Source organism: Bactrocera neohumeralis, chromosome 5 (assembly GCF_024586455.1).
Source record: "Bactrocera neohumeralis isolate Rockhampton chromosome 5, APGP_CSIRO_Bneo_wtdbg2-racon-allhic-juicebox.fasta_v2, whole genome shotgun sequence".
Taxonomy (NCBI): Eukaryota; Metazoa; Arthropoda; class Insecta; order Diptera; family Tephritidae; genus Bactrocera; species Bactrocera neohumeralis.
Genome location: NC_065922.1, coordinates 20060180 through 20085682, shown reverse-complemented (window position 1 = coordinate 20085682; position 25503 = coordinate 20060180). Strand labels below are relative to the sequence as shown.

Here is a 25503-nt window from a genome sequence, read left to right as displayed (position 1 = left end):
AAGCATGCGCTAAAAATATGATTACTCAAACAAAAATGTCTCGTTCTCAATACGATACAAAATATAAACAATTATGTCAATATACCTACATAAATAGAGAACAGATGCATACTCAAACCTATTCTGAAATTACACTACTCAACAAAGCTGAAGTTGAAATTTGCTACTGATGTAATTAGAGGTCTGTGGGGTTTTTGAAGTTTTCTGATTTTTAATTTGAATTCAAAAATATTCCATCACGTATAGCTATTTTTGTCATTTAAATAAATGGTGATGGTTTGACCCCTACACTCCTTGCCTAAAACACAAAGAATCCTACGTGTTAGGAAATTTTTACTCTCATTTTGGGTTTCTTATTATTTATTATAATTGAAATTACAATAAATTCGAAAAAAAAACTATATCAACAAGGCCTTTCGGTTCATATTGGTTCAAGCAACCAAACATTAGCAAGAACCAGCCTCTCACGCACAGTCGCAAAATCACTGTAAACTAGTGTTATCAACACATATGCTTTTGCATTTTTCTCTGTCTCTGAGAGCCATTTAACTTCTAGTTGAGAATAGAAAAGTGAGCGCAGCGATGTGCTCCAGCTGTAAATACCATACTGTGTGATAGATAGAATGCAAAAATGTGCAAGTCATAAAATGCAAGGTCACCGCGGACATACATACTTACGCACTAGTGTAAATAATTTTATTTTATTTTATTTTCTTTTGAAACATTGCAATTAACATGCTTAATAAATACTCAAGTCAAGTCCCTCTCAATACTATCTAATCATATGCGTAGTAATCCATTGTGATATTGAGTTATTAGTGGGGAGAGCTTCATTTCTGCCGGCGTAGTAACAAACTGCAGTCTATAAATACGGAATTTAGTTAATTTAGTGCCGTGATTTCGAATAGTTCGCAATGAGTTTAGTCGGCAAAGTTGTTATTGTAACCGGAGCAAGTTCAGGCATCGGTGCCGCCGTCGCAGTAGCCTTTGCCAAACAAAATTCCAAAGTGGTGCTCGTAGGACGAAACGAAGCAAATTTAAAAGCTACCGCAGCTGCCTGTAAGACAGCCAACAGCAAAGCTGAACTTCTACCTATAACCGGTGATGTCACAGTTGATGCGGAACGCATTATAAACTCGACAATTGAGCGATTCGGACAACTGGATGTGTTGGTCAATAACGCGGGTATTTTCGAAGTTGGCAATATCTTGGATATTGATGTCGATCAATTTGATAGAATTTTCGATACAAATGTGCGTGCGGTCTTCCTGCTAACTAAATACGCCGCACCACACTTGATCAAGACCCAAGGTAATATCGTGAATGTCTCCAGCGTTACCGGACTGCGTTCATTTCCGGGTGTTTCCACCTACTGCTCCTCAAAGGCAGCACTGGATCAATTTACCAGATGTATCGCCTTGGATTTGGCGTCGAAAAATGTGCGTGTGAATGCCGTAAATCCCGGTGTGATTGTAACGGATATTCATAGACGTCGTGGCTTATCGCCAGAGGGTGTCAACGAATATTTGGAACGTTGTAAGGAGACACATGCACTTGGACGTGTCGGAGAACCAAACGAAGTAGCCGATGCTATTATATTCTTAGCTAGTAGCAACGCCAGCTTTATAACGGGCGCAACGCTGCCCATCGACGGTGGCAAGCATGCAATGTGTCCGCGTTAGTTAATCATTGAAAATTTTTTTATGTTAAAACGTGTATATATATACATGTGTACATATATATACCAGTAAATAAAAAGTATAAATATTTAATCGCAGTGTTTTCATAGATTTTCTAACATATTTTTTAGCCGAGCTTAATAGATCTATTTTTTTATTATCGAGTCACAGAAGTTAGAATTTTGTTTAGCATCTAAAAAAAATATCTAAAAATTATCAGTGATATCACTAACTCCCTTGCGTTTCCAAATAGGGATCACATCGCCTCTGTAGCACCTAACCTAGTTGTAACCTAGTATATTGGAAATCATCAATTTGCTGGGGTAGTTGTGAGTTAAGAGAGGGCACAAAAGACGACTCTAGGTCAAGGTGCAATACACATTTACTTATCTAATCTAATCTAATCACTAACTCATTAGCTGTCTTTAAGATAGTTCGAAATACCGACATAAATAATTGTTTAGAGAAGCACGTACCGATAAAAAAAAACCTGGAAGCTAGATCAATTGTTCTACAAGGTTCCAAAAATACGATCAAAATGATGTCGATGTCTGAAGTGACATTAAATATAAACCAGTGAGACACGTTCACAAGAGTACTCTTTTGTTGCCTGAAACGACCTTTTTACATACTTACATCGCGGGCAGGACAAGAATCGTCGAAGGAACTGTAGGATTCGTGCTTATAATCTATCCCACATGTAAGAACATAGACAATTGTCAAAGAAAATTCGCACTTTCTACCTGATATTTTGGAAAGCGAAAAAAACTATGCCTACAGAGCTTTTAACCAGCATAAAATTTCGAACTCACCACCACACGACGAAGGCAATCACATGCCATATTGGCCTAATTCCGACTGAATTTCAATACTTATGCGATAAATAATATCGAGGTATTAATATTTAATACTCAATTTTATCAGCGTTATTGACCAATTCGTAGCTGATTGTTTACTGATAGTTCACTTAGACCGCTTGTACGGTATTTTGCGAAACCAGATAAAAACTTATGCAGTTGTATATCAGCTATCGACAAAGCGCCTTGAACCTTTCACAAATCTGTTTAGCACCTAATTTATTGCTATTTTCGCTATTTCTCCTGGAAGTCTAAAGTTATGAGTGTGAGTTTTAGCCTCGTTTTGGCAAAGGCGGGGCATTTCATAAGGAAATGTTGAGATGAGCTGGCATCCAGAATATTTTTTGAACACACAGCAGGAATCCCGAACTCTTACAACTATTGAAAGGTGAACTTTGCTGATGGCGAAGAAATCAATAGACCTCTTACGATTCACGCTGGGTCAGTAGTACCTTGCGAGTACATTCTTACTGAGCTGAATTGAAGCCCAACCCTCTAGTATTTAACCGCAAAACCCCAACGGAGGTCTATCCGTTCCCATTCTGCAGCTAGTGAGACTGAACTTGGTCTTTCTCTCCTTCACTTATTACAAAATATTGTTTGTATATAAGTGTGTACGAATTCTACGCTATTAATTGAATACCATAACGAACTCAACGAGGTAAGATTACTACAAATGGTGAATAAATCGGTCGGTGCGTGAGAAAAATAAAAAAATTCAAGTATCCACTTATTTATAAATCCAAAAAAAAATTGCAAAAAAAAAATTTATCAGCTTTGATGGATCTGAGAAATCTACAATGTGAAGAGGGCTTAGTCTAGAATATTTTTATGTATACTATATGTATGTAAGTATGTACGTACTTAAATATAATTTCCGTCAATTACGTTTGATTGTGAAATTTCCGCATAGTTTTTATGGTTCTACACGATTGAAAAGCCTGTGACTTAACAATTTTGCCAGCTATTTGCCGCCATTCAATCGTTGCAACTGATAATTTTATTATGTTCGTGGCAGTTGAGAAAATAACTTCCTTGAAACTCCAAATATACTGAAAAAAACTTTTTGGCCGACTGATGTGTGTTCGAACACTTTGGACGACTATCACCGTCGGTAGCTTTGGTAGAGTTGCTTTGGGACCAATAAATTCATCCTGAAATTTGGTCAGTATTCTAGTTAAGGTTATAACTCCAAGACAAGCATAGAATTTTGTTATTTGTGGTCAAAAGGTTTTCAGCTCAACTAGCTCCCTTCGAGGGTGATACACTGATTATAATGACCCTCCAACTATACCATTTTAGTAGTACGATTTGTCCTTTGCTTCAAAGTAGGTCTCAGTTTCGGCGAGCATCTCTTCATTCGATGAAAATTCTGCCCAACGAGCATGCCTTTGAGATCTCAGAACAGAAAATAGTCTCTGGGGGTCAAATCTAGAGAATGTGGTGGATGCAGAAGCAATTCGAAGCCCAATTCATGTAATTGTGCCATCATTTTCACTGACTTGTGACACGGTCCATTGTCTTGGTGAAACAGCACATTCTTTTTATTCAAATGTGGCCGTCCTACGTTAATTTCGATCTCAAGCGGTCCAATAACACTATGTGATAGTCGCTCTTCATGGTCTTTTTCTTTTTGAAGGTAGCCAATAAAAATTATTCTTAGCGGATCCCAAAATACAAACACCATAACCTTGCCGCTTTTCCACGCTTTGGAGCGGGTTCATCGCGGGCAGTAAATTCGGATGACTGTCGATTGGAGTTCAAAGTGAAACGATGGGTTTATTATATGAATATTCGTGAATGATATGAGGTACACGTTCAGTTGTTATCTTCAGAGTGTCTTCTGTTATTTTTTGGACTTTTTGGATGTTTTCGTCAGTAACAGGACTTCGACTGCTTTCATCATCCTCGGTCGCTTCGTTCAAACTTAGCAAACCACATTTCAACGGTTGATTTCCCCGATGCAGAGTCCAAGTGATGTTGAACAATCCAAACCGTGGTTTCAAAAGCATTTTTCCCCCCAAAAAGCAACATTTTATCAACACGCGAAATTCCTTTTTATCAATTTTTTTAATGAACCGACAGCTGTCAACATTATACACGCGCCCTAAATATCGGACCGGGGACTTTTCAATTGAGCTGTTATATACCCGTAAAATAATACTCGCACACTTATGTGATTGCTCTCTGCTTATGAGAGCTATTTAACTATTAGTTCTTAATTTTTATAATTTAGTTAGATGAGTGCATTCCCTCCGATCCTTATCTAATCACATTCTATACATAACTGATGAATGGACAATAAGGGCAGAAGCACTCTGGAGCAGTGAGCTAGGTCCAACACTTTATATCCGACACAAATCAGATATCCCAGCAAGCAAACATATGTATATTAACAACCACCTCAGCTGGAAGAAGTCGCGATAAATACTTCCTACTCATAAAAGCTAGTAACATACAGGGTTTGTCCGGAAATGGATAGGACTGTCTCGATTTAAAAAAATGTATTGAACCAATCCTTACAATTCTTTAAACACTTTCAAAATAGGCTCCTTCTGCGTCGCTGCAGCGCTGCCAGCGCGATTTCCAAGCATTGAAGGCGCACGGAAGGCATTTCCGGAATAGTCTTGAGAGCTGAGGTGCATGCTGCTTGGATCCCCTCTTTCAACTCAAAATGCTTGCCTTTCATCAGCCTTTCAGGCAAAGAAATAAAAAAAGTCCGGGTGGTGCCCATCTGGGTTGTAGGGCGGTTGCGGAAGCGTTGGGATGCCTCCCTTGGTTAGGTAGCTGTTCACAAAGCGGTGTGAGCCGGGTTTTGTCGTGGTGCAACTTCCAATCGGCCGCGATGTCTTGTCGAACCCGACTGACCTTCGTTTGAGTCTCTTGAGAACTTCCACGTAAAACTTGGGGTTGACGGTTTGATAAATTTAACATCTGGGAAAGCCTGCTTGATCATATCAAACGTCTCTCTCGCAGATTTACCGAGTTTCACACAGAATTTAATAGCGTACCTCTGCTCTAACGAACGCTGCATTTTCAACTTTCACCACTTACAGAAACACGTCGCGCGAAAATGTTTGTCCGGACTCTCCAGGTAGACGGAGACAACTGAGCAGCGGCTCGTTCGTTAGCTAGGAACGCCCTCTACCGAATCCAGTCGGTGCGCGCACGCTCCGAAGTACAGTCGCGGCGGAAGAAAATCGGTCCTATTACTTTCTGTACAAATCCCATACTCACCCTAAAGCCCTAAAGTATTAGGGGATCCGTCAGCCTACATATTAATAACCGGTTTTAACCACAACTTTTGGCTAATCTAATTTTAAATAGTTTTACACTTTTATTCTGTATTGCTGGGCTTTTTTTACAAAAGCCAAGTGATTAGATGTGAAGGTGATGCTGTTGGACGCAACGTTACGGTGAATGGCGATCGCTATCGTTCGATGCTAACATTTAAATGAAATTATCTTGGTTTCAACAAAGTAAATGTCATGAACCAATCTAACGTTTCAAATAAAGAACCGATGAGATTTTGCGCGTTTTTTTTTTAGTTGGTTCACCGCCGCGAGTTCGAATAGATCACCATGAGTTTAGAAGGCAAAGTTGTTATAGTAACCGGGGCGAGTTCTGGTATCGGTGCTACGACGGCAGAGGCTTTTGCCAAAGAAGGTTCCAAAGTGGTGCTCGTAGGACGAAATGAAGCGAATTTGAAGGCTACCGAAGCGGCCTGTAAGGCTGCCAACAGCAAAGGCGAACTGCTATTAATCACCGCTGATGTCACAGTTGATGCGGAACGTATTATAAACACAACAATTGACCGATTCGGACAATTAGATGTTTTAATTAATAACGCCGGCGTATTTAAAAGTGGCCATATCTTGGATATTGATGTCGAACAATTTGATCGCATTTTAAATACAAACATGCGTTCCATTTTCATTTTAACGAAAATTGCCGCACCACACTTGATCAAGACTCAGGGTAATATCGTGAATGTATCTAGTGTCTCTGGTTTGTGTTCTGTACCCAGGGCTTCTGTCTATTGCACCTCGAAGGCAGCACTGGATCAATTCACTAGATGTTGTGCCTTGGATTTGGCGCCGCAAAATGTGCGTGTAAACTCTGTTAATCCCGGTGTTATTGGTACCGATATTTTTCGAAGTGGCGGCTTCTCAACGGAGAAAGTTCACAGCTTTTACGAACGTGCTAGAAATTCACAACCACTGGGCCGTCTCGGAGAACCAATGGAAGTGGCCGATGCAATTATGTTCTTAGCTAGCAATCAATCAAGCTTTATAACGGGAACAACTCTGTCCGTCGACGGTGGCATGCGCGCTTCTTAATTGTTTATTGAATTTTTTTTCGTTTATATGTATTTATAATATTATTTACAAATAAATAACAAATTTTATGTTTCGGCTAACACTGCTGTTTTCGCTTTCATTCTTAGGAAGACTACAATGAAATTGAGTTGTGGGTGACTGATGAAATAAAATTTAGTGAGTTAGACAGCATCATTGGCATCGCAAGGGAACGCTTAGGTGATATTCTTCATGAATTTTTACAAATGAAAAATAATTTTTTTATTCAGCGCTAAGCTATTAATATAATTTTTTAATTTTTAAGAAAATTGATCCACTTAAATTTTAAGGAGAGGTGGAAAATCCCTAATTACGTATATTATATAGGGTGCGTTGGGGACAGTAAAAGATCTGACAAACTTTTGAAATTGTTCAAGTATACTCGAGAACATTTCGGTGGTCGAAAAAGTCTTTTCATATTTCTAATCAAATTTCAAATTATTTTATTTTATATTTATAATGAACTTTAATGAAAAAAAAACGGTAGATAGATCGACAACCTTTTGCCATTTTTCCGCTGGAGACATTATTCCATTTGTGTTAAACTTTTCTGGTTTCCCGGCGAATAACTGCGACAAAAAATTTTCATAGGCTTTTCTTGAAGTCAACTTTACTCCATTAAAAGAGTTCTGTTTTGACCAAAACAAATGGCAGTCCAATGGTGGCAAGGTCAGGGCTATATGGAGGATACATCAAAACTTCCCAGCCAAGCTCTCACAGTTTGTGCCGAGGCATCAAAAATGTGTGTGGTCTAGCGTTGTCCTGCTGGAAGACGAAGCCCTTTCTGTTGATCAGTTCTGTCCGTTTTTTTTTCGATTGCTTGCTTCAATCCTATCAGTTGTTGACAATAAAATGTAGAATCAATCGTCCGACCAGGCTGAAGCAGCAAAGAGTGGATGATTCCTTTCCAATCCCACCAAACACTCAGCATAACCTTTCGAGGAGTCAATTCTGGCTTCGCGACCATTTGTTGAGCTTCACCACGCTTGGACCATGATCTTTTTCGAACATTATTGTCGCATTTGATTCACTTTTCTTCTCTTGTTAACATTCGCTTTAGAAATGGTGCGATTTCATTTTGTTTCAGCAAAGAATCGCAGATGTTAATTGGGTCCATTAAATTTTTCACAAACAATTTATGTGGTACCCAAATATCGAGGTTCTTTTTGTAGCCAGCCGTTTTTAAACTTAAAAAACCGTTTGATGATGAATGTGAAGTTTCTTAGCGACGTCATGACTGCTTATGTGATGATCCAGGTCAACTTTTTCCAACTTTCCCGAATTTAATTGTTTTTGGTTAAATGAAGCTTAAAATCTCGCCTTTCCAACACTATATGGCACAATAAGATTGGTAGTAAGATTGGTAGCACTGGAGATATACGACTGCAACGACATCTATTGACAAAATACGAAAAGACTTTTTCGACTACCCAATATTTATAGTCCATTCCTAAGGCAATTTTCGTTTAATTATAAAGATTTGTTACCGTTAGTATTTAAAAATTGTTTTTTTTTTTGTTAAACAGTTGTTCTGAAAATAATTCAGCAGAACAATTTAACAATTTATTTCATAAAAAATTATCACAAAAACAGTAATAAATAAAAGTAAATACTATAAATATCATTATACAATGTAATTGTAGTTCTACCTACGCCATAATTGTATGTATACATCAGCTGTCAATTTTCCCTCGACCGCATTTATAATTACCTCCCCTATATCTGAAGTATACATGAAGCCGCATTAAGAACAAGCTGAACTACATTCCTGAAGTAATACTAAATCAAATTAGATTTTTTATACTCTTGCAACCAGTTGCTAAAGAGTATTATATTTTTGTTAACCTAACGGTTGTACGTATCACCTAAAACTAATCGAGATAGTTGTAGGGTTACGTATATATAAATGATCAGGATGACGCGAAAAATTGAAATCAGGTTGACTGTATGTCTGTCCGTCTGACCATCCGTCCGTGCAAGCTGTAACTTGAGTAAAAATTAAGATATCTTGATGAAATTTGATACACAGGTTTCTTAGTACAAAAGAAAAATCGAGTTCGTAGATGGGCATAATCGGATCACTGCCACGCCCACAAATCGCCATTAAACGAAAACATATAAAGTGCCATAACTAAGCACCAAATTAAGATATAAAACTGTAAACAAGAGATCGCAGTAGCAGTAGCAAGGGGTGCCCCTTGAAAAAGTGGGCTTGGTCCCGCCCTCTTACAATTTTAATGTACACATCTCCCAAACCACTTAAGCTACAACAACCAAATCTGCTGAGTACAAATCTTATGAGAACTTCTACCGACAGAGTGAAAATGGATGAAATCGGAGTTATCCGCTCACTCCCCACATAACGGTGCTGTTAAAAACTAGTAAAAGCGCGATAAATCAATAACTAAATACGCCAGAGACATTAAACTTTACCACCCAGATGGTATGAAGAAGCCTTATGGGAGCTGGTGTAGAAATTGGACGCTGGGCGTGGCACCGCACACTTTTTAATGAAATCCCATATCTCGAGACCCAAACTCACAAGCGGCTTGCTTTAAGCCCTCCAAGCATGTGCAACGGGACGAGGCTGCTTATTAAGGAATTCTTACAAAAATTAAAAAAAAAATATATTAATACTAAAAATATATTTTCATGTTCGAATTTCCTTCATTTAACTCATTTTTAATGACCCACGATGCATAAACGAGAAAGTGTGTGGGAGAGTGTGTACAAAATTATAACTTTTGAAATGATTGTTTAATAAGCGTGCGAACCCGGGTCGGGCTGCTAGTTGTGATTAAAAAGCCATTAATTGTCAGTGTTGCCATGCCGTTGTACAGTATTACCTTATAGCAAAAGCCAAGTGCTGTATGAGAGATTGGGATCGGATTATTAACTGATAAAGTTGGCAAAAAAAATTTTACCTCTGACCAAGTAGAGCTAACAAAACACGTCTATATATCTTCATCCATTTTTGAAAATTTAAAATCTTAAAAACAATCACAAAAAAAAGAGTAAGAATTTTAGTACAATTAAATTTAAATGGCAACCCGCTACATAACAAAAGCGTTACTTAGCCTTAAGTGGCTGGTACTAAGCTGTTTCGGTAACCAAGTTTAGTTTCACTTTCATCCTGAAGTCGCATAGATCGCAATGAGTTTAGCCGGCAAAGTCGTAATTGTCACCGGTGCCAGTTCGGGCATTGGTGCTACGACGGCAGAGGCTTTTGCCAAAGAAGGTTCCAAAGTGGTGCTCGTAGGACGAAATGAAGCGAATTTGATGGCTACCGAAGCGGCCTGTAATGCAGCGAATAGTGAAGCCGAACTTTTATTAATCACTGCTGATGTCACAGTGGATGCGGAACGTATTATAGACACAACAATTGAGCGGTTCGGACAATTGGATGTGCTAGTCAATAACGCGGGTATTTTCGAAGTTGGCAATCTCTTGGACATTGACGTCGCTCAATTTGATCGTATTTTCAATACAAATGTGCGTTCCGTCTTTCTTTTAACTAAATTTGCTGCACCACACTTAATCGCGACCCAGGGTAGTATCGTGAATGTCTCTAGCATCGCAGGTTTGCGTTCACTTGCCAGTAAGTCAGTATATTGCACTTCCAAAGCAGCTTTGGATCAATTTACCAGATGTTGCGCCTTGGATTTGGCGCCGAAAAATGTGCGTGTAAATTCCGTTAATCCTGGTGTGATTGTGACCGATATTCATAGACGTCTGGGTTTATCGCCGGAGGAGCTTGACGACTATTACGAGCTTGCTAAGGATAAACATCCACTTGGTCGTGTTGGGGAACCAAAGGAGGTAGCCGATGCTATTATTTTCTTTGCTAGTGACAGCTCTAGTTTTATAACGGGAGCAACTCTGCCCATCGACGGTGGTATGCATTGTTGATTGAAATCTCTTCTTTTTAAATATTGATCAATAAAAGAGAAATATAATTAGCAAAATTTACTATGTGACTTGTAATTAACTAACACTTATAACGGTTACTTTCATACATATTTACGAAATGGACATTCAAATATTAAAGTGCTAAAATGTAGGCATGCTTTGTTTAGAAACCGCTTTCAATGTTATTTATCGTCATATTTAGGCGTCAATAGAGAATCAGCAGAAAATTATTAGAATTCAGTGAAAAAATTCTTCATCATTTTTTTGCTCAAAGTAGAATTCAACAAACGATTGAAACATGATGGCTCAATTTGATTCAGTCGGTGTTGATGGTCTTTCCACTTTGAAGGTAGACAATAAAAAATATTCCAAGCAGATCCCAAAATACAGACACCATAACCTTGCCCACTGATCGTTGCGTTTTTCCACGCTTCGGAGCGGGTTCATCGCGAGCAGTTTCAGAACTTCAACTGGCTTCATCGGCTACGGTGCTGATTCGCTTCGTTCACGGTTGATTTCCCTGGTGCAGAGTCCAAATAATGTCGATCCATCAAAACCGTGGTTTCAAAATCATTTTGTTCCCCAAATAAGCAATATTTTGTCAACACGCGAAAGCTGCTCCACTCAAAATCATATTGGGTAGTCGAGAAAAAGTCTTTTCGTATTTAGTCGATAGATGTCGTGCAGTCGTATATCTCCAGTGCTACCAATCACATTGTGTCATCATACCATATAGTGTATATAGAAAAATGATTCCTTGTAGTTGAAAAAAAAGTTAGAGCTGTATTATCTGTAATTTTTGTATAAAAATGGGAATGCAAGTAACAAATGAACAACAACAATGGTTCGCTTGCTTCCGTTCTGCAAATTTCGGCGTGAATGATCCGCCTAGCTCTGGTCGACCTATCGTTGAAAAAGTGGATGAAATTATGAAAAAGATTGACCAGGACTATCACATAAGCAGCCATGACATCGCTAAGGAACTTAACATTCATCATCAAACGGTTTTGAACCGTTTAAAAAAGGCTGGCTACAAAAAGTAGCTCGATATTTGAGTACCACATGAATTGTCTGTGAAAATTTAATGGACAGAATTAACATCCGCGATTCTTTGCTGAAACGAAATGAAATCGAACCACTTCTAAAGCGAAGGCTAACAGGACGAAAAGTGAATCAAATACGACAATAATGTTCGAAAAAGATTATGTTCCAAACGTGGTGAAGCTCAACAAATGGTCGCAAAGATAGAATTGGCGCCTCGAAAGATTATGCTGAGTATTTGGTGGGATTGGAAAGGAATCATCCACTATGAGCTGCTTCAGCCTGGTCGGACGATTGATTCTACATTTTATTGTCAACAACTGATAGGATTGAAGCAAGCATTTGAAAAAAACGGACAGAACTGATCCACAGAAAAGGCTTCGTCTTCCAGCAGGACAACGCTAGACCACATACATCTTTGATGACTCGGAAAAAACTAGGAGAGCTTGGGTGGGAAGTTCTGATGCATCCACCATATAGCCCAGACCTTACGCCATCGGACTACCATTTGTTTTGGTCAATGCAGAACTCCCTTAATGGAGTAATGTTGGCTTCAAGAGAAGCTTGTGAAAATTACGTGTCGCAGTTTTTCGCCGATAAACCAGAAAAAATTTACGCTGATGGAATAATGTCTCTAGCGGAAAAATGCCAAAAAGTTCTTAATTTTTATAATTTAGTTGCATGAGTGCATTCCCTCTCATCCTTATCTAATCACATTCTATACATAACTGATGAATGGACAATAAGGGCTGAAGCTCTCTGGAGCAGTGGGCTAGGTCCAACTCTTTATGTCTGATACAGATATCCCAACAAGCAAAATTATATTAAAAACCACCTCAGCTGTTGCTACTCACAAAATCTAGTTATATACTCACCCTAAAGCCCCAAAGTATTAGGGGGAACTGGACTCAACCACAACTTTTAGCTAATCTAATTTTAAATAGTTCTATACTTTTATTCTGTATTGCTGGGCTTTACATAAGCACTTTCATAAATTAATAACAAAAAATAAATATTTACAAAAGCCAAGTGATTAGATATGAAGGTGTAAACTACTCTCTATAAGTATTACCCGCAGCAGTGCAGTTCGTTCAACGCCGCGAGTTCGAATAGATCACCATGAGTTTAGAAGGCAAAGTTGTTATAGTAACCGGAGCGAGTTCTGGTATCGGTGCTACGACGGCAGAGGCTTTTGCCAAAGAAGGTTCCAAAGTGGTGCTCGTAGGACGAAATGAAACGAATTTGAAGGCTACCGAAGCGGCCTGTAAGGCTGCCAACAGCAAAGCCGAACTGCTATTAATCACTGCTGATGTCACAGTGGATGCGAAACGTATTATAAACACAACAATTGACCGATTCGGACAATTGGATGTGCTGGTCAATAACGCGGGTATTATCGAATTTGGCATTATCTTGGATGTTGATGTCGATCAATTCGATAGACTTTTCAATACAAATGTGCGTTCCGTCTTCCTTTTAACAAAATTTGCTGCGCCACACTTGATCAAGACCCAGGGCAATATCGTGAATGTCTCTAGCGTCGCAGGTTTGCGTTCTAAACGTGGTATGACCACTTATTGCACCTCGAAGGCAGCACTGGATCAATTCACTAGATGTTGCGCCTTGGATTTGGCGCCGCAAAATGTGCGTGTAAACTCTGTTAATCCTGGTGTTATTGTTACCGATCTTTATCGAAATGCAGGTTTCTCGACGAAGAAAGCTCACGACTATTACGAGCTTGCTAAGGATAAGCATCCACTTGGTCGTGTTGGGCAACCAAAGGAGGTAGCCGATGCTATTATTTTCTTAGCCAGTGACAGCTCTAGTTTTATAACGGGAGCAATTATACCCATCGACGGTGGTAAACATGCCCATTATTCTTTTTAATTATAGATTTAAATGTCGTTTTTTAATATTCATAAATAAAAGTGAAATATAACTCAAGACCTCGAACAATCTTAAGTAATCATTAAACAATATCACTATACTTCATTGAATCGATTCAACGTCGAGCACGTCCACGTACACTAGGTAAACTTCTGCTATAGCATTCTGGAAGTTGCATTTTGGTTTAAAATCCGTATTTCTTGGTTTTCACATATTCGAATCAGTGAAACTCAAGCTGTACCCCTCGTAAATACATTCCTTTTCTATTTACACTGTCTACATCTGTCTACTGTCAAAGTGTTTCATTTAATTACGATTGTTGAGTTAATTGAAAATAATTTATAATGAATACCGACAGACTAGCTAAGTTTGGCTCAAAGCTCTCGATTATATACATGTGTTGATCGTTAATCTGATCTCTCCGCTCAGTTGACGTATGTGTGTAATCAAAAATGACTCTCTAAATCATGCAAAGGCTTACGATGACGTAAGTGTGCCTGGTATAAACAGTTTGTTCTGAGTCTAAAAGTTATATCTATATATATGTATATAGAGCATCTATTACCTTTTAATTATATATATATAGATGGAGCATATATATATAAAAACTTTTTTTTAAAAAAAAACGCATAAAATTTGTAATAAATGCTCTGTAACTTGTTGTCTTCCAAAGCTGGAATAGTTGCTGGCTTATTTCTGTAGACTTTAGAGACTTTTAGGCCACCAAGATCATGCGATTTAACGCCTTTAGACTATTTTTTGTGGGGCTACGTCAAGTCTAAAGTCTACAGAAATAAGCCATATTCCATCAACATTTTTCCGAAGAAATTCGGGCTATTCCGGCCGAAATGCTCGAAAAAGTAAAATTGGACTTATATATATATATAAAGTTGAGATTTTGGAAAAAAAGCATATATATATACAAGTATATGCATATATTCACACAATAATGGAATCTAAATATATAAAAAGCGCAAAACCAGGTATCAATTATCTTATTTTAGACAAATAGAACACTCGTCACATACAATTAGGCCCCGTTTATATGTATACTAGTTGTAGTACAGCGATTAAGACACTTTTATTGTAAGTAAATAGAAGTAAATATAATTATATTGAACAAATATTTTCATTGTCAGGCAATAGGGCAGACCCCACTAGCAATTATATCATTTGTCATAGCAGCACTCTGATTCAAGTACCACAATACCCCTAACTATGATTAGCGATAATGGAATAAAATAAGGGGTATGACTGCTGAGTTTTATAACTCGATAATTTATCGATTGAACAAAAAACGATAGCACAGGTTCAATAGTAAAGAAAACTGGTATTTTTTCATTACTTCTCGTGAATTGCTGCTGATAGATCACCGTTTCGAGGTTCAATACATTTTAAAGAAAAAACACAGAAAATTCAAATTTAATCGGAAATGTTTATTATCAATCGCAAGAACATTCTTTAGCATTTATTTTTTGAAGATTATCTTTTTCAAATGTTGGCCGCGGCTACGTCTCAGATGGTCCATCTGTTGAGTCCAATTTGCAATGACTCGTTCGAGCATTTCGACTGCTAACTGTTAAATTACATGTGTGATGTTTTGCTCCAAGGTCTGAATCGAAGCGGCATTGTCCACATGGAATTTAGACTATACATATCCCAACAGAAAAAAGTCTAACGGTGTGATATCGCACGATCTTGGTGGCCAATCGACCGGCCCAAAACGTGAAATTATCTGCTCACCGAAGTGTTCTCTCAATAAATTCCATTGATTGATGCGATATTTGTGAAATGGCACCGTCTTGTTGAAACCAAATGCCGCTGAGATCACGGTGTTTACATGCTCATTGAGCCAGAACCAAATGCCGCTGAGTTCATAACTTTAAAAGAAATGTGATCGATGATTCCACCGCTTCAATTTCAGGTATCAAATAGTCGGTTATCATGGCACGGTATCGGTCGCCATTGACGGTTACGTTCTCAACGGCATCACTTTAAAAGAAATGTGATCGATAATTCCACCGGGGCATATACCACACTAATACGTGGTTTTTTTTCTGGCTTCTGATCAAATTAGACTCGGACTAATTCATTTGATTTGTGGACTGGAAAAAAATTGAGTTTGCTTAGAATTTTGTGTTTCCAATGGAATCACAGCTACAGAATCGTTGAAGATATTGCAAAAAAGATTCATCAAACGTATCATTACTGGATTGGATTTATGTATACGATGCCGAAAGTGTCCAACAATCTAGCTAAAGACGCTCCAAAAATCAGCTGATACCGCAAAAACCAAAATCGCTGAAGGCACTGGAGACCATCCGCGACAGAGGCTTAAAACAAATGTACGGAAAACTGGAATAAGCATTGACTCAAAAGGATATATATAATTTTCAAGCCGATAACAAAGATTTACAAGTATATAAAAATACGTCCGGTTCAAATTTGATCAAATGATATTAGAAATTTAAAAACCTCTACATATTTTTGTTAAATGTTGCCATGATAATTGTAGTCAAATCTATCGAATATTAGCTTTCGCTTTTCACATTCACTTTTTGGGATGGCCTTCAGATCCTTCAACGATTTTTTTTACCTCTTCGAACGACTGAAAACGGGTTCCACATACTGGCAATTTCAGTTTGGGAAACAAGAAAGAATCGCACGAAGCCAAATCTGGTGAAGGCAGTGGTTGATCGATTGCATTCATTCATTGAATTCATACCTGTTAAATCCCTGTCAAGCTAATAAAACCATGCCTCTTCGGCAGTTGTAATGATTTCCATGAACTTGGGATCAGAATTCGTACAATCAAGCATGTCCAAAAAGACCTGTTTATGGCACTCTTTTTGAAAATAATTCAGCTTCGTCGGAACGAGTCGAGCAAGAACTAGTTTCAGAGAGCAACATGTCACGCGAGTCCGTTCGAATAATTTTGGTGGATATTTTTGGTAATGCGATGATAACAGGATGTGACATAAGACTTTCGGAATTATCACGATCAGACGATGTGTGCGAAGTACTTACCTATATACTTCAATAATTTCCTTACAATGAGAAACATGTTAAAAAAAAACATTGTTGTGTAACATTTATAACGAAAATATACTAGCTTAACTATAAGTTGTCAAGCTCTCTCTCTCCGATGCATGCGCTTCAACTATCACAAATGCATTTTATGTCAATGCGCTCAATAAATAACAATCTTATCTCTACTTTACGGCAAAAAAAAACGCTAAAAATGAAAATAAATATCTCATGTATTCTCAACCAACGCACTTAAATAGTTCAAGCGCCGATCCACTCTACACAGTCGTTCCAATGAGTTTTAGCGGAAAAGTTGTAATTGTAACTGGTGCCAGTTCGGGCATTGGTGCTGTCACCGCCGAGGCATTCGCGAAACGTGGCGCTAAAGTCGTGCTTGTCGGTCGTAATATCGCGAATTTAAAAACAACTGAAACAGCCTGCAAGGCAGCCAATCCCAATGCCGAGCTGCTGCTCATAGCCGCCGATGTCACCGTAGATGCAGAGCGCATTATCAACTCAACGCTGGAAAAGTTCGGCAAATTGGATGTGTTGGTCAATAACGCTGGCATTTTGGCTTACGGCAACATCTTAGACATAGATGTAGAGCAATTTGACTCAATACTTAATACAAATTTACGCGCTGTCTTCCTGCTCACGAAACTGGCAGCGCCGCATCTCATCAAGACACAAGGCAATATTGTGAATGTCTCGAGTATCAATGGTTTACGCGCCTTCCCCAACGCCTCAAGCTATTCCACCTCCAAGGCGGCTCTTGATCAGTTCACCAGATGCATCGCCTTGGATTTGGCAGCGAAGAATGTCCGTGTGAATGCCGTAAATCCCGGTGTTGTGGTAACGAATATTCATACACGCGCCGGCTTAACGAAGGAGCAATATGCGAATCACTTACGACGTGCTAAGGAGACCCACGCGCTCGGACGTGTGGGCACGACTAAAGAGATAGCCGATACCATTGCATTTTTGGCCAGTGACGAGGCTTCATTCATCACCGGTGCCACAGTGCCCGTCGATGGCGGCAAGCATGCTATGTGTCCACGTTAAGTAATCGTAATAATAAACATAAGATAATCCAAATATTTGTAGTAAAACTTGTATACATTTCTTGTACAATAAAATTATAAGGGTATGGTTTGAAAGTCTATTACTTAGATTATATGTAAGTGCTTGAAAACAGTATTCATGAGAGTCGAGAGATTAGTAAGCGATTTGTATCGCTTCTAATACTGGCAAGTTGTGAAAAAGATCTGCCTCAGAAAGTTCATAGAGTAGTAGCTATGGAATCTTTCCATCGATGGAACGATTAGCTGCGGGAGATATGCGATGACATTGACATAGTTCAGCGAATTAAGAGACAGCGGCTACGTTGACTAGGTCATGTCGTCCGAATGGATGAAAACACTCCAGCTCGGAGAATATTCGATGCAGTAGCCGCCGGGGAATGCAGAGCAAAAGGAAGACCTCCACTCCGTTGGAAAGAACAGGTGGGGAAGGACCTGGCTACAGTTTGAATATCCAAATGGCGCCAAACAGCGAAAAGGAAGAATCACTGGCGCTGTTTTAAGCTCGGCTATAACCGTCCAGTATTTAAATCATATAAATTGAAAGAGAAATTACTGGAAATGTATGGCCAGCGTGCAAGAAGAATCGGTATGGTCAAAGTCTGAAAGTTCAAGTGAGTAAAGAGCTGAGCTTAACAGTCCGATAACACCTTCGGAGTGCCAATAACTTCGGAAACAAATCCTCGACTAGAAAATTGAACCTCTGATTTTTAAGGATCTTGGATCAGAAGTACTAGTAAGCTTGTTTTTGTCTAGCTCCGATGATAATTCATTGCGGAATGGTTTCGGACGCGAAAAAAAGCATAGAAACTGCAGAACTATCTCTGGCTTCGTCGGAATTGAGTGATTAAGAAGATGGTAAAAGCTATGTTTTCAAAATCAGGTGGTTTACCGTTCTTTGTTTGCAATCTATTTGGTTAAAAAAGTAAATTTATCAGATATCTCCTCTTTTGAAATAAATATCAGTACAAAATTACATATTAAAATATTCTGAACAGAAAATGTAAACTAACTTCATTTCCCTAATTTATGGGAATCACTGTGGGTTGCCAAGGTGCTTCGGTTGACACTGTTGCTTCTCGTAATATTGGATTTTCGAACGTTATTTCAGAAATATTTTGCGCACACGAGTTCACCGTTCGATTTCTAACCGTTTCAGCGTCAGATTGTAACGGCTTCAGCATCGTTACTGGGCCAAATCGTGGAAAAGTTGAAGATAATGGAGACTAAACGGAAATAAAAAATAAAAAAATTTGGATTTTAACTACAATTAACTGTTTTTCCCGTATACTTACCCTCTCAGGCACCGGATATGGCACTGGCCTAGCAATAGGTACCGGCAATACGGGCGGATAGAATTTTCGCGCGATGAATGCGTGAATAATCGAAGCAATACTCAGTGCGGCGGCTGTCTTGGCCGGCACAATAATCGGCGCTGGCGGTGGACCCACTGGTGCGGCAGGCGCTACAATAGGCGGCGGAAATGGCAGTGGCGGTGGTGGCGGTGCGAAAATTGGATTGTGATAAGGATAGGAAGGATACCCGGGTAGGAAGGGATAGGCACGCGGTGCAGCATATGGCGGCGGAGCATAAGGACTGTAGGGCAAAGCAAAGGGTGGTTGTGCGAACGGTGAACCCAAACCGAAAGGTGCAAATGGTACCGGTCCAAACGGCGCGGGTAGGTAGGGACCATTAGAGTCCAGTCCGTAAATGCTGCGCTTACGACGATTAACCGCACACACCACATCTACCACATCCTGGCACAGCAATAACTAAAAGTTAGACAGTAATAGCGTGTGTATAAGTAGCGTCTTCGGTATGAATAAGTTATGCGCACCACACTTAGTGAGAACTGGAAAATATTGCGCCTGCTGAAGAGCATTTTACAACTTCGATTCACTTTTAATGTCTTTCGATTCACAATTAAACTGAGAAACTAAATTGAAGTCTTGGTTTGTGTCCACTTTATACACTTTCTTCCGTCGAAGAAATGTATTTTTTTTTAAGTCAAGAGAGTTGCTGAATTTTGCAAGTTGGTATGACTTGACCGACCGCATTGCAGACAGTTACTTTTATTCATGTTTATTATATGTACGGATGTATGTAAGTTTGTGTTTATTTAAATTGCTAATTAATTATTGAAAACATATGACAAGTATGTCTTTGCAGTGAGTCGCTGTTTTTATCCCTTTTTTTACAATATTATTGGATATTTTATTAATGATATTTAAACTGGCAATGAAGTAAGTGAAATTTATAAGTCGAACTTTTTCTTAAAATGGCACTGCTAAAGACATGTATTAACATTAATAAAAATGCCTAACCTAGACAACTTATCAGGTCAATTGAAAAGTCCCCCGGTCCACCACAGTAAACACATTCTAGCTCTCCTCAAAGGCGATAGACTGATTACAGCGACCCTCCAACTTTTCGATACCAGCTTTGTAGTACGATTTGTCATTTGCTTTAAAATAGGCCTCAGTTTCGGCGATCAGCTCTTCATTCGATGAAAATTTCTGCCTAACGAGCATTCCTTTGAGATCTGAGCGCAGAAGATAGTCGATGTGGATCAGATCTGGAGAGTACGGAGTATGCGAAAGCAATTTGAAGCCCCATTCATGGATTTTTGCCATCGCTTTCACTGACTTGTGACACGGTTCATTGGCTTGTTGGAATAGCATTTTCTTTTTCTTCAGCGATTTTCGTCCTTCAAACGGTCCAATAACGCTATGTAATAGTCGCTGTTGATCGTCCTTCATTTTTCAAGATAGTCAATAAAAATAATTCAATGCTCATGCCAAAATACAGACTTGCCAGCCGAACGTTGCGCTTTTCCACGCTTTGGAGCAGGTTCATGGTGTGTTAGTGTCCACTCGGATAACTGTCGATTGGATTTCAGAGTGAACTGATGGATACATATTTCATCCATTGTCACATATCGACGAAAAAACGTGGGTCTATATCGCTTGAATATCTCCAAGCACAGCTCCCTACTGCTCTTAAACTCGTGTTGTTTGTTGGGCAAAAGTGAGCTTACGTGACAACCACTTTGTACAGAGCTTTCTCAGACCCAAATATTCGTGAATTATATGATGAACACCTTCAGTTGATATCTTCAGAGTGTCTGCTATTTCGAACAACTTCACCTTACGATCATCAGAAATTTCTTTTAGACTTTTTTGATGCTTTCGTCGGTAATAATACCTTTTGGACGTCCTCTGCGTTCACCGTCTTCGCTGCTCATTTCATCTCTAAAAAAAACAGAAGAGTTACGATTGACTAACTCCCTCTTACCAATTAAATTTTCTTTGTCCTCTTCTTAATTAAATCCAGTATATATGGGACAGTATATACTACTATGAGCAAAAAATAGTAAGACTTTATTTCAAAATTTTAAAATTCTTAATTTATTCTTGAAAATTTATGTCGTTCCCTCAACGTAGTCCCCCTAGTTAGAAGTCCCACGGAGCTACATTAGGCGAATACGGTGGTTGCGGAACGATATTGGTTGAATATTTGGCGAAAAACTCACGAAGAATCAGAATATGTGATGGTTTATTATCGGGGAGCAAAAACCAAGAGTTGCCTGCCCAAAATTCCGGCTTCTTTTAACGAATAGCTCCGCGCAAACAACGCATAACACTCAAATGATATTCCTTGTTGAGAAGTTGGGCGGTCGGAAGGAATTCGGAGTGCACCAAACCTCGATAATGATTTTTGAGCTTCTTTGACGTGCTTTTTTCGGCTTCGGCTCACCTATGCCACGATATTCCGCCGATTGAACATCTGTTTCCAAGTCGTAAGCATAGACCCAAAACTCATCGCCGATAATAATAGAATTCCTGACATCCTGGCAGTCGGAAAGCATTGTTTTACAGATGTTATCGCGAAACTGTTTTTCGAAAAAGATGAATGATTTTGGACCCATCGTGCTCTCACTTTTCTTAGGTCCAAATGATCTTTCAAAATGTTTCACTGATCCTTCCGATATTCTAACGATGCCTGTAAGATCTGGATTCTCAAGCACCAGTTTCTTTATTGTACGTGTTGATCATCAGTTCATGTTGATGACCGTCCTGGTCGTGGTTCGTCTCCAACGCGTTCTCGACCCCCTTTCAAAAACATTTACTTGCAACAAACAATTGTCACCGAAGACCTTTTTCAACATTCTGAACGTTCCGACACCAGTGATTTGATTGCGCACACAAAATTTAATGGAACTTTTTTATTGAATAATCTCACTCATCGTAAAAATCGCCGAATGCACTTTATGTACTTCAGAAAGACAAGCGCTTACTAAAGACTAATGACTATATTATTGTGACATTTGGTAAAGATGTCACTAACCGTCATACCAACCTAGAAAAAAATGGTTCGACAAATGGGTTTTCGCCCGAAAGTCAAATCTTAGACAAAAACTAAACCTAATTTGTCTACAATTGTTTCTGATTACGATCACTGTTGCTTGCCTCCAGCTGTTATAAATTTTAACAGAGTTCGCGATATTTTTCATGCTTCTTACTTATATTTCCGATAATGTTTAATTCAACAAGAACTTCGACATTATTATTATAATTTTTGATGATATTTTCGAAATATATGATATTCCTTGAACATAAATTATTAGGACAAATAAATGAAATGATAAATACTCTGGGTTCAAATCTCAACTAAATATTATTCGAAAAGCTCTCACCTCTCATCTATCTATGGTCGTATTTCATACCGGATTTTCGCAAAGAAGATGATAGCAGAGAACTCCAAGATTTCCTATGGATCGCCTGAACACCTTTTGGTTGATGTTTTGGGTGTAAAGTGTGTCAAGGCGAGACTCGTATCAAATGGCCTGAACCTTCCGCAAAAACGACATAGAGTGGAGGTCGCAAAAAAGTTACTTTAAAACACCACATCACTCTGATGACAGGACGTGGTTTTTTGAATATGACGCAGAACAGTGAAAAGCGCTTCTAAAATGAACTGAAACCTAAAAAACTACGTCAAAATCGATCAACAATCTCGGTAATACTTATCTTTTACTTTGATTATCGTGATGTGGTTCACCATAAATTCGTTCCACAGGATGAAACGGTCAATAAAGAATACTACTTAACCATTTTTCGGGCATCTTGGTAAAGAAGTTCGTCGTTTTTGGCCAAACACGAAAAGAGAGTCATCACTCAGACACGTCATAACCCAGTTCAGATTCCCTGTGACTATACGCTGTTCGGTTTTCTGTTTTCGAAACTGCAAAATCCGCTTTAGGAACGCACCTTGAGTCCATCGAAGACATTAAAACTATTTGCTGAAGGCCCTAAGTTATCAATTAATCAGATGGCAGAAGCTACAACTACATGGAAAAAGTTGACACCGCGTCCTCTTAGGACGACAACTAAGAAAAATATTTAAGAATTAAATTTTTTACCATTATAACAACATCGTGAACACACTCATTATCACACAGAAGTCACAGACTTTATAGCTTTCTTAAGTTCATTTGATTTGACTAAAGTGTTGCGTTTCAGCGATAAAATGACGCAAATAAATAGATTACTTTGTGCAATAGATGGCATCCCCACGAGAAAATGAAATCTTGTCATTCCTAAGAAAAATTGTGTTGAGCTTGTCGTAACCGATAAATGGTGGCTCTCTCCAAATTTAACTTCTCTCCGAGCTACTGATGAATTTTTGAGATATCTTTTTTGGCGAAAATATTTTCGGAAGCCTATTGCTGATCGCCGAGGTTTAACGATTTAAAAGTGAAGTGAACTTTTTCAGAATACAAGAATGAATCCAGAACTATAACACCCAATCGACATACTGCAACATCTAAATCTATCTTAATACACTAGATGTTTCCAGATAACGCTTTTCATTTAACCATTTCAATGGGTCTTCGCTATAGCACCCATTCCAGCATTGTTCGAATCCTTAGAAACATCGAAAGTCTAAACGGCAAAGTTTGATTAAGGCTAACCACCGAAATCACATTCTCAAGCGTTCCGTTCCTAACCTTACACAATTTCACACATTTGATATTGAGCTGACATTGTTGATACTGAAAACCCAAATTCCTACGAGGCTTTTTACCTACGTACGTACTTCATTCATTTTCTAACAACTCATAGAACAAGCAAATCATCACTATGAAACATTTATAACGAAAGCGTTCTGTTTTCAACACGTACCTTCAACTTGATAAGCCTCTCAAATATGCACGCGCATCAGGCCTCCCGAGTGTATTTAATGTCCACGGGCTCAATGAATGCCATTATCTGTCTATCTTATCAGTCTTTGAGTGGTGGAAAAACATTATAAATTTAAAAAAATAATAACACGCCTTCACCACCAACGCATTTAAATAGTACAAGCACGGATCCACTCTACACATTCGTTGCAATGAGTTTTACTGGTAAAGTTGTGATTGTAACAGGTGCCAGTTCTGGTCTTGGTGCCGGCACCGCCGAGGCATTCGCGAAACGTGGCGCTAAAGTCGCACTTGTCGGACGCAATGTTGAGAATTTGAAATCGACTGAAGCAGCCTGCAAGGCAGCCAATCCCAATGCCGAGTTGCTGCTCATAGCCGCCGACGTCACCGTGGATGCGGAGCGCATCATCAACTCAACGCTGGAGAAGTTCGGCAAATTGGATGTGTTGGTCAATAACGCTGGTATTTTGGCTTACGGCAGCATCTTGGACATAGGCGTAGAGCAATTCGACTCATTACTTAATACGAATTTACGTTCCATCTTCCTGCTCACCAAATTCGCAGCGCCGCATCTCATCAAGACACAAGGCAATATCGTGAATGTCTCGAGTGTCGCTGGTACGCGTACCTTCCCCAACACGTCAAGCTATTGTACCTCCAAGGCGGCAGTTGATCAGTTCACCAGATGCATCGCCTTGGATTTGGCGCCAATGAATGTGCGTGTGAATGCTGTGAATCCTGGTGTTGTGGTGACAGATATTCATGCACGCAGCGGCATGACCGAAGCCGACTATGCCGACTACATGCGACGTGCTAAGGAGACTCACGCGCTCGGACGTGTGGGCACGACTAAAGAGGTGGCCGACACCATTGCCTTTTTGGCCAGTGACGAGGCTTCGTTCATCACCGGTGCCACAGTGCCCATCGATGGTGGCAAGCAGGCGATGTGTCCACGTTAAGTGCCTTAGGATAATTGAAATACTCGAAGTAGAATATTTTGTAAATTTATGTGAAATAAAATCATAATGTTTTGAGGGTCTGTTACCGTCAATTTCATCACAGTTTCCTTTGAAGGACTTTCGCTGTAGATTTTTACGGTCACATCAGTTGAAACCTAAGTTCATGTGGCTAATATCTAGATGTGGCGCTTTGATTTCTGATTGTTCGATGTTTCGAAATAAAAATATGGTCTGGAACTAACTTCAAATCAGCTCAATCCATGGTAAAACACATATGTAGACACATATTTTAAGCATAATAAGTCTTAAATGCTTTTCCGTGGGATTCCAGTTTAACTTAATTTCAACTAAAAAGTCTAAAAGGCCTCAATCGAAAATCATGAAATAATTCACAATAATATATGGAAAGGTCTATTCGAAAATGCGTTTAGTAGATTTATATATTCCATTTGCAAAATATATCTCCACGTTTATTTATGTCATGCAAATATATTGGAAAACG

The 25503-nt window shown here is 39.0% G+C and overlaps 7 protein-coding genes across 7 annotated transcripts; 6 read left to right on the top strand and 1 right to left on the bottom strand.

Annotated features, from left to right (window-relative positions):
• The first annotated feature begins 791 nt into the window (after positions 1-791).
• Positions 792-1772, top strand: LOC126758561 (uncharacterized oxidoreductase TM_0325-like). The gene has a single exon (XM_050472881.1). The coding sequence runs from the start codon at positions 915-917 to the stop codon at positions 1680-1682; it is 768 nt and encodes a 255-aa protein (XP_050328838.1). The 5' UTR covers positions 792-914; the 3' UTR covers positions 1683-1772.
• A 4327-nt stretch (positions 1773-6099) lies between these two features.
• Positions 6100-6956, top strand: LOC126758581 (uncharacterized oxidoreductase TM_0325-like). Its single transcript, XM_050472906.1, has one exon. The coding sequence runs from the start codon at positions 6118-6120 to the stop codon at positions 6874-6876; it is 759 nt and encodes a 252-aa protein (XP_050328863.1). The 5' UTR covers positions 6100-6117; the 3' UTR covers positions 6877-6956.
• A 3050-nt stretch (positions 6957-10006) lies between these two features.
• On the top strand, positions 10007-10863 carry LOC126758582 (3-oxoacyl-[acyl-carrier-protein] reductase FabG-like). Its single transcript, XM_050472907.1, has one exon. It carries the CDS (start codon positions 10048-10050, stop codon positions 10801-10803), a length of 756 nt encoding a protein of 251 aa, XP_050328864.1. The 5' UTR covers positions 10007-10047; the 3' UTR covers positions 10804-10863.
• Positions 10864-12945: 2082 nt separating this feature from the next.
• On the top strand, positions 12946-13788 carry LOC126758578 (3-oxoacyl-[acyl-carrier-protein] reductase FabG-like). Its single transcript, XM_050472902.1, has one exon. The coding sequence runs from the start codon at positions 12964-12966 to the stop codon at positions 13729-13731; it is 768 nt and encodes a 255-aa protein (XP_050328859.1). The 5' UTR covers positions 12946-12963; the 3' UTR covers positions 13732-13788.
• A 3231-nt stretch (positions 13789-17019) lies between these two features.
• On the top strand, positions 17020-17920 carry LOC126758560 (uncharacterized oxidoreductase TM_0325-like). The gene has a single exon (XM_050472878.1). The coding sequence runs from the start codon at positions 17053-17055 to the stop codon at positions 17818-17820; it is 768 nt and encodes a 255-aa protein (XP_050328835.1). The 5' UTR covers positions 17020-17052; the 3' UTR covers positions 17821-17920.
• Positions 17921-18729: 809 nt separating this feature from the next.
• LOC126758292 (uncharacterized) lies at positions 18730-21705 on the bottom strand. Its single transcript, XM_050472513.1, has 3 exons — positions 21541-21705; positions 19133-19609; positions 18730-19063 (listed from the first exon to the last, which is right to left on the bottom strand). The coding sequence occupies exons 1-3, from the start codon at positions 21703-21705 to the stop codon at positions 18860-18862; spliced, it is 846 nt and encodes a 281-aa protein (XP_050328470.1). The 3' UTR covers positions 18730-18859.
• A 2496-nt stretch (positions 21706-24201) lies between these two features.
• LOC126758562 (uncharacterized oxidoreductase TM_0325-like) lies at positions 24202-25093 on the top strand. The gene has a single exon (XM_050472882.1). It carries the CDS (start codon positions 24234-24236, stop codon positions 24999-25001), a length of 768 nt encoding a protein of 255 aa, XP_050328839.1. The 5' UTR covers positions 24202-24233; the 3' UTR covers positions 25002-25093.
• Positions 25094-25503: the final 410 nt, after the last annotated feature.

Excerpts from the sequence above, each read along its gene's own strand:
- LOC126758561 (XM_050472881.1), top strand. The coding sequence starts at position 915 with ATGAGTTTAGTCGGCAAAGTTGTTATTGTAACCGGAGCAAGTTCAGGC.
- LOC126758581 (XM_050472906.1), top strand. The coding sequence starts at position 6,118 with ATGAGTTTAGAAGGCAAAGTTGTTATAGTAACCGGGGCGAGTTCTGGT.
- LOC126758582 (XM_050472907.1), top strand. The coding sequence starts at position 10,048 with ATGAGTTTAGCCGGCAAAGTCGTAATTGTCACCGGTGCCAGTTCGGGC.
- LOC126758578 (XM_050472902.1), top strand. The coding sequence starts at position 12,964 with ATGAGTTTAGAAGGCAAAGTTGTTATAGTAACCGGAGCGAGTTCTGGT.
- LOC126758560 (XM_050472878.1), top strand. The coding sequence starts at position 17,053 with ATGAGTTTTAGCGGAAAAGTTGTAATTGTAACTGGTGCCAGTTCGGGC.
- LOC126758292 (XM_050472513.1), bottom strand. The coding sequence starts at position 21,705 with ATGCTTTCCGACTGCCAGGATGTCAGGAATTCTATTATTATCGGCGAT. Across the intron at positions 19,610-21,540 it reads GCTCAAAAATCATTATCGAG|TTATTGCTGTGCCAGGATGT; the intron begins GTTTGGTGCACT and ends TCTAACTTTTAG. Across the intron at positions 19,064-19,132 it reads CATATCCGGTGCCTGAGAGG|TCTCCATTATCTTCAACTTT; the intron begins GTAAGTATACGG and ends ATTTCCGTTTAG.
- LOC126758562 (XM_050472882.1), top strand. The coding sequence starts at position 24,234 with ATGAGTTTTACTGGTAAAGTTGTGATTGTAACAGGTGCCAGTTCTGGT.